Below are 8,451 nucleotides of genomic sequence, written 5' to 3' on the forward strand. Positions count from 1 at the left end.
GTTGAGAGTTTCAGACTTTTTATTTAAGATTGTACACCCTGATATTCAATTAGAAAAGAATAGAGAAATAAAACAATTATTTTGATGAATCAATGGAGTGCCTAAAAGGTCTTGCATGCCATAAATTATGATATTTAATGAGACGGCATGGATGGAGCAGGGATCCAGAAATTGTTCTTTTGTCCGAGGTATTGGTCTGCTTGGGTTGATTGGGCTGATTTCTATTGGGACTGCACGTTCAGGCTGATGCCCTCTCCTCCACCCTCAGTTGTGCTGCCTTCTGTGATACACTGACAATGTCAGCAGACTCATTTTTCTCCCTTTGGATCTGTACATTCTCTTCTTTGTGCACTTCTCAGTTCTCTGGCCTCTCTAGTAAAATTCCACTATGTTCCAAGAGAAGAACAGAAGAAGGCAATCCCTGCGGGGAAATGAGAAGGACCACCGAGAAAACCCAGAAAACAAGGACCAACTGACATGATGAGATTACTCAAACACTAAAAATACACAAACAGATTTAAGAAATACTCTGATCTAACTGATCAGCTAAGCACTGCAATTGTAAACCTAGACTGATTAGCAAAACGAAAGAAAACCATACCTCTGTACTCCAATTACTAATTGATATATATATATATATATATATAAAGAGAGAGAGAGAGAGAGAGAGAGAGAGAGAGAGAGAAATATATATATATATATATATATATATATATATATAGATAGAGAGAGAGAGAGATAAGACCTTATTCTTTAATACACTTTACATTAGATATCCCTTCTACTCATAAAGATTATGGATCAGGATCAAGCATCCAAGATTACAGATACAGGAAAGCTGCTGGTTTTGATCAAGAGCTGCAATTTATCATCTTTATTGACTATAAATACAGCCCCATTCTTAAAGAAGTTGCAGGCAAAAGAAATGAAGCTAGGGTGAACAGGTTTCTGAATCTGAACTCAAGCCCAAATTACTGGAGAAAATATTAGATACACCGGGTATATGTGCCGGAGGATCTGGCATGATTTTTTTATGTATAGAAAAAATTACCTAATTTAATTAAATGCATACACATAGCAAAATTGTATTAGATCCTATCTATAGGAATGGAAGATTTTCCGGACAGTCTTTGTCAAATTAATAGATGTGCCAAACCTCCTGATATAAACGAATCCATTGTAATATGCTCATCAGCACTACATATGAGAAAGTTTGGTTCTGAATGGTTCTCTGATTGTGTTATTTAACAGATGCAGGCATCACCAACACCCAGTTAAGTTGCAGCAGATTTAAGAAGTTATATCATACTTCGTGTTGCAGTGCAGGAAAACACGGTTAACGGATTCTGCCTGTCCTTTACCCAAATAGCAACAGTTGGGAATTTGCCACCCCAACTTCATGAAGATTGTCAACACTCAACAGTAGTACTATATATTTTTTTTTTTCCCAGAATGCAATTAATATTTGTTGACGCTCGAAGAGAATCAACTACAATTAATGTTAGCTTTTGATCCATAATACACCCAGAAAAAAAAAAAAAAAAAAAAAGAAACGGAAAAAGAAACGAACAAGGCCAATGTACTGAGTGTAGAAACTGGAAGCTAGTAATACTGCCAAGGCAGCTGATGGCAGAATTCCATCCAGAAATATTGTTGAGAGAAAATTGCCACACAATATGACACCATCTGAAGTGCCTTTTCAATAACCTTGAAGCCACTTCACTTGGATCTTGTGCTTATTCCAAAACGCTGGATCAACTATTCTTTTCTTTCCAGGTCTCCAGTGCAATTGCTGCTAGAACTGCAATTGCCCGTGCTATCACTGCTGGAATCCAAGTCTGATTGACCTGAGGTCATTCCTTTTACAGCATGTTTGGTTTACGCAATGGAATCAAATGGAATGGAATAGGAAAGAAAAGGAATCAAGTGAAAATATAATTCCATTCCTTTCAATTCCATTCTATTTTTACATACCAAGCATGCAGTTAATTGGCAATGACCAGATGGAAACATATTTTGCATGGCACCTACATGACCTCATATATGCGGGGGAAATTTTGTAGCTGCACCAATTAGTACGTATAAGGGTTTGTAGACTGGAGGAAGCCATAGAACTCAATTGAGTTTAATACAGAAATCATATAGAACCAACCCATATACTATATGTCTATGTTTCCCATTCCTAAGAAAGTGGTACAAGCTATAGAAAGAACTTAAAGAAACTTCTTGTGAGGAGGAACAAAAGAAAGCTTCAAATATCCCCTTGCCAAAGGAAGCTTAGATACTCAATCAAAAAAGTAAGTAACAAAGCTCTTATGGGGAAATGGATATGGAGGTTCAATAGGAAAGACGAAGCTCTCTGGAAAGTGGTGATCAATATCAAGCACAGGTACGATGTTGCAGACTGGTACCCAAAGTCTAATGGCAGAGGTCACAAGTTGGGCCTTTGGAAAAATTTCAACTCAAACCTACCAATTTGGAACATATGAAGATCAATGTTGGAGACTAGAATAAAACAAATTTTGGTTGGATTAATGGGCTGCAAAAACCACTCTTCAGAAATTTTTTCGAGCCTTTTCCAGGTGGCTAGTCAAAAGGATGCTAAAGTGATAGACTTATTGAGATTCCCTAACAACAAGCCTTTTTGAGATTTATCATTCGATAGACACATCAGGATTAATGAGATCAATAAAGTTATGGAGTTGTTTAAATTGCTATACAATGCCAATATAAATAGTGGGAGAAAATATTTGTGTTCTTGGACCCTCACTGCATCTCAGGTCTTCACCGTGTCTAGCCTCTACAATCAACTCGCAAGCAAGAACAATTGCAACAATCTTAGAATCCCATATAATCAGTTGTGGAACTCTTTCATTCCATCAAAGGTGAGCATCTTTTGCTAGCTTGCAATTAACAAGAGAATTCTTACAATAAAAAATTTGCAAAAAAGAGGTTGGAGGATGACCTCTATGTGTGTTTTATGCAAGAAGGAAAGTGAAGGAGTTGATCACATTTTTATGCATTGTCATTTTAGAAAGCAAATTTGGGCTATTGTGCCAAAGAATCAACAACTACATGGTCATGCCAAATATCCTGAAATCAATGTTTTTAGCATATGAAATTTTCCAAAACTCATTGGGATTTTTTAAAAGGATGAAAGCAGCTATTCCGACAGTCATCTATTGGGAAATATGGAAGGAAATGAACGGAAGAATCTTCAAGGAAGACTAATCCATAGCCGCAAAAGTGTATGATAAATGTCTATCAAATTTATACCTTTGGATTAGGTCCAATTCCCTCTTATCTTATATGAACTAAGAAAAATTTTATGATCTAGGAGGGTGATAAAACTCACCTCTCCAATCTTTGTTCTTTTCTTTCATTTTAGAGGATTTAAAATTCTTGTTGCTCGTTTAATAAATCTATCCTTCTTTAAAAAAGGAAATCATATAGAATGAGATGTTCCATCTGACTTGCAGATTTATGTGGGTGCATTGGAATCATATATATACAGTCCAGTTTTAGGTAAAACTTACATCGCTCTTTCTGCACATGTGATAATAAGCACAAGGAGTATGCCCGGATAGACTTAAGCAGAAACTTGGTTTATTCATTCCCTAGAAATAGTGTTCAAGTTAAGATTTTTCACATTCAACTCACCTCATTAGCTTCGTAAAAGGGCAATGCCAGTTAATTCTGCCATAGCAGTCCTCTTATCTGCTCTTCCGGTAAAATAATTCATTCTTGCATGTTCCTCTTTCTTCAATAAATTAACACTCTATCCTTCAAAACAAAATTAACTAGAGTTTTCGAAGAAAAAAAAAAGAAACCTGCAAATGAAGGACGAGATTTCGGCCACTCCCTGTGACCCATGACGTCGCCTAATGAAGTTCGCGGTGCCCAAATCAAAAGTCAGTCTGGTAAGGAAGTGCATTATGCATAAATTGCTACTAGAAATTATGCTATGACGACGACCGAATCGTGGCGTCCTTGAGCTTCTGCTGCAGCCCAGGAATATCAACGGCTGTTGCATTTTCAACCTGAAAAAATAAATAATAATAATAATGTGCCGGCAACAATTAGGGCGAAAGACTTGATGAGAAGTTACACAGAATCCAAAACCTAGCAATTCAATGAATTGGGGCTTTCATGAGCATGAGCTTCTGCTCTAATCCTAACTTCAATTTAGTAACTATTGAGCAAACATATGAGCACTTCGTGAAGAAACTCTAAACCTAGTACCTGAGATTTGATATTGTGAAGGAACCTTTCATTTTCTTTGCTAGAGAAACAGCTCACAACATTGTGGCCTTCTTGAAGCAGAATCTCCAGCACTCTTGACAAGGGGAACCCTTTTTCTCCATACCCACTGCTGCAGATTACTATCTCCACACCGAAACAACATCTTGACACACTAATCTCACACTTCGATGAGCAACCCACACTCTCCTGACCATTCTCCGAGCCGAGAACCCCCAAAGCATTGTACTGCTTCCGCAGCTCGTCTCTCCGCACACGCAGCTCTTGAATGTTCTTCTCCATATGCTTCACGTACTTCACGGCCTCGTTTAGGTGATCAGATGTTGCCCGCTTTCCCTGAAACCCACAACACACAAACTCTTTTGTCATGCATGTTTGGTTTGTAGAATGGAATAGGTTAGAAAAGGAATGAAATGAAAATTTGAAGAAATAAGATGACCAAATCAAGTGAAATTTACAGTTCTATTCCTTTTGAATATATTCCAATATACCAGACATGCAGTTTGAGAACTAATTAAGAGAGAGAGAGAGAGAGAGAGAGAGAGAGAGAGAGAGAGAGAGAGAGAGAGAGAGAGAGAGAGAGGGAGAGATATGTTTGCAGTACCTTAATGTATTCGAGGGGTAGTAGGGATCGAAGGGAGGCGTAGAGTGCAGCCATTTCTTGCCGTCTATGCCGCTCGATCTCTCTGTGTATCAACTTCTTCTTGTTCTTATCTTCATCATTTAAATTATTAGTATCATCATTATTAGTACTATAATTCCCTCCTAACAATTTTTGGCGCTTACTGTCGGATCCCTGCTGGCTGATGCAACCTTCCAGGGAAGCATGACCCAGCTTCTGATTCTGTTGGATTGTGTACCGATGCTGGCCATGAACATGTTCATGATCCATCTCTCTCTCTCTCTCTCTCTCTCTCTCTCTCTCTCTCTCTCTCTCACTCTCTCAAAGGAGCTTGATTAAACAAGGGGATACGTTGGTTGTATGAGATCTCGGATAGTTCTAAAATGAAAGGATTCGAAGCAATCTCTTCTTAGTAAATATAAGGAGTGCTGATCCCATTAGCCATATTTAATGCCAACTCAGTGGGCACTGTGCTAATTCACAAAAGGCAAAACCTATTTCTGCTTTCACATTATTTTGGTGGACCAAAAAACGTCCAACCCAGAGGATGTCTTGCCTCTTTCAAATGATACGAGCTCTCTAAGTCTACTAATCGATTTAATTGTCTCGATCGTTTGATCTTGACAGGACATTAATTATACTGGGGTCATATGGGATGTTAGAGACTTTGACAGCAGTAGCGCTGTTCGGATTAAGATTGAATGCATTTAAAATTTTACCATAACATCCGTCTACAGAAACTTATAATATTTTATATTCGTGTAAAGGAGAATATTTTATTACAACAGAAGAAGAAGGAGAATGAACAGTGCGAGGAGAAATTAAAAAAAGACCAGCAGAGTAGTCCAGCAGTGCGAAACACACGGTGCTTCCTTTTTCCCTTCCTTTATTTAAAAATATTTTGCCCTTATGTCTTTAGATAAAAATGGTATGTCAGGCCAGTTGGAATTGCTCTAAGAGTTACTTATGATTTTAGTGACTTCAAAATCGTAGGATTGATTCCGCGTTGAGAGTTTACCCTAATGAATCATCATGGTACGTCAATGGGTATATGACTTTCATCCCTGAATTTGGTATCCCATCATAGCATCCAAAATGATGCAATGGCAACTGAAATCTCGGGTTATAAAAGAGAAAATCTCCTGTGGTCCAAATCAATCTCTTAACCCAAAAAAGTTGGTCATGCCAGCAGCTGTCGGAGGATTCTACTGTGGGGCACAGCAAACTTCTTTGTAGCAGTTGTCGCTGAGTAGGTTCCTCCTCCATCTCGGCTTTTTTTAATTTTTATTTTGTTGAGTTTTGAGAGTTTATTGAGGTATGTTAAGCGTACAGGAGTAACAAAAAAAAAAAGACAATGAGACTACCCAGGTAGACTATACTAGCAGCTAGAAAAAAGGTTAAATAGGTTCTTTTTTGGAGTCTTGTGTACCTCATCCGCGTCAAGGTCAAAAGGTTCTTCATAATGTTGCAAGAAATTGTATGCTTTTTATTTTATTTTATTTTAATACCTTCAGGTCTCTAGATTTTCAATTTCTTTCCGACTTTCCCAGAAAGAGTGACTTTCTGACTAGTTTTCAACTTTTTGTCTACAATTTGGAGATTTCCCTAATGTATGTAATGAGCTTTCCTTATTGAAAAGCTTCTTTATGGAATCTTAGGAGTTTTCTCAGGGTGCGTTTATTACATGCTCTTAGCCCATGCTTTATGAATGTTGAGAATTTATTGAGATATGTGGATTAAGCATATGTATATACAAGATGAAAAGGAAAAAGTAGAAATGATACCTTAATAGAGTACACTTGTAGAAGTTAAAGTAAGATAATACTTTTGATATTTTGTATTATCTACGTTAAGAGGAAATTGTTCTCGATAATGTTGGAATGAACTCTAAGTTTATTTCTTTTGATATCTTCAAAGGCCCTCTGATTTCTTAATTTCTTCTCTACTTTACTAAAAAGATAACATGGAGTGATTTTCAAAGTAGCTTTCTTCTCACTCGTAACTTTGGCATTTTACAAATATAGTAGTCTCTTCACATTGGGATCTAAGAGTCTTAGGGTGCATTTAATACGCACTCTCAGCCTATGTCATCTAAAAAGTTCTTGATAATTCTGCAATAAACTCTAAGTTTGTTTCTTATGGTAGATTCAATGGTCCTCTGATTTCTTTAATTCCTTCCCCAAAAAGAGTACATGGGAGTGATTTTCATAGTAGGTTCCTTTGTGTCAGTAACTTTGAGATTTCACTAACATAGTAATGAGCTTTTCCCATTATTGAAAACACATTTTTATATGGGTTCGGGGAATTTCCATAGGTTGCATTTACTATCCACTATTAGCCCACATTTAGTACAGTGAAAGAAAGACAAAGAGAAAGGAGGCTTCTCAGCCCATGCACAAACCCCTCCACTAGCTGGATCTAGCTAAGACAGGTCAAAAGCACAACAATCAAAAAGAAAAAAAAAAAATTTAAACTCATATCCTTATCCTATATATCCTATACAGGTTGTAAACTAGATATAGGATGTGATAATTATCATAATCAATCGATTAAGTCCAACATTGTTCAGTCAAGTCTAGTGTTGCAAAGCATTCGCCTATTAGACAAATTAAAATATCCTCATACCACTATGAAATTTCCTAATCAATCTTTTGATGCCTAAGGGCAAAGATATATTGCCTCACATTATTGGCCCCTTAGCCTTTAGTTTTTTGCTTCTTTAAGAACTAATTGTGTACATTGTTAATTTTATCCATTTCTCCTCTTCAATAAATTTGCATTATCGTGTTCCTTTCAAATTATAAATGAAAAGGAGTTTTTGGTTGTTCAACTACTTAGGCCAAAATTATTAATAGTTGGGTCCACCCTACGATATAAGTCAAACAAGTCATCCTTCTACAAAAAATTAATACAAAATAAGGTACCACAACTAGGGTATTATAAAATTTTGCACTCAAATAAGTGGCAATTAATTTTTATCACATCATACTCATCATGTAGAAGCATAGTTTTACTTGAATGACACAATCCATCATATGCTTTGCTCTGCTATTCAACTCTCAATAGGGTAACCTTGAGTAGAGAAACCCTAACTTTATAGTTTTGCTATCATTTGTAGAGCTTAGGTTAAACCCACTAGGTCAAGAATTTGTTAGCAATGTAAATTTAAATTTATGTTACGATTTCAGATAATCATGCACTATTAACAAATACGTGCAAGTAAGGTCTATGTGAGAAGGATAATGCCTAAATTTATGAAGGTATATAAATAGTGTGCACAAGAATGAGACAAATATTGACTAAAGTGAGGATTATTCATCTACCAAAAGACCTATAAATATATTTATGTGCACGTGTGAGTAGGTATAGGCACATGCCTAATTAAGATGTTGAGGAAGCTAGGTCTAAAGTGTTTGACTAAATAAAAAGTTCTCCCCAACTTGTGTATAACAATTTTTTGTTAACCAATGATCTCTTATATGATAGTGGTATCTTAGTTTGTATAAATTTGACCTACATATATGATTGAACACCGACATGATTCAAAAGTTTAAAGTTTTTAAATCTTA

At 36.4% G+C, this 8,451-nt stretch overlaps 1 protein-coding gene across 1 annotated transcript; it reads right to left on the reverse strand.

Moving 5' to 3' along the window:
- Nucleotides 1-3,589: 3,589 nt before the first annotated feature.
- On the reverse strand, nt 3,590-4,960 carry LOC131145443 (transcription factor bHLH120-like). The gene is made up of 3 exons (XM_058094522.1): nt 4,865-4,960; nt 4,243-4,596; nt 3,590-4,040 (listed from the first exon to the last, which is right to left on the reverse strand). Exons 1-3 carry the CDS (start codon nt 4,916-4,918, stop codon nt 3,963-3,965), a joined length of 486 nt encoding a protein of 161 aa, XP_057950505.1. The 5' UTR covers nt 4,919-4,960; the 3' UTR covers nt 3,590-3,962.
- Nucleotides 4,961-8,451: the final 3,491 nt, after the last annotated feature.

The sequence above is a fragment of the Malania oleifera genome, chromosome 13 (genome assembly GCF_029873635.1).
Source record: "Malania oleifera isolate guangnan ecotype guangnan chromosome 13, ASM2987363v1, whole genome shotgun sequence".
Classification (NCBI taxonomy): Eukaryota; Viridiplantae; Streptophyta; class Magnoliopsida; order Santalales; family Ximeniaceae; genus Malania; species Malania oleifera.

Coding starts and splice junctions, on each gene's coding strand:
- LOC131145443 (XM_058094522.1), bottom strand. CDS start 4,918: ATGGCTGCACTCTACGCCTCCCTTCGATCCCTACTACCCCTCGAATAC. Junction 4,597..4,864: donor TACCCCTCGAATACATTAAG/GTACTGCAAACA, acceptor TGTGGGTTTCAG/GGAAAGCGGGCAACATCTGA. Junction 4,041..4,242: donor TTCACAATATCAAATCTCAG/GTACTAGGTTTA, acceptor TTATTTTTTCAG/GTTGAAAATGCAACAGCCGT.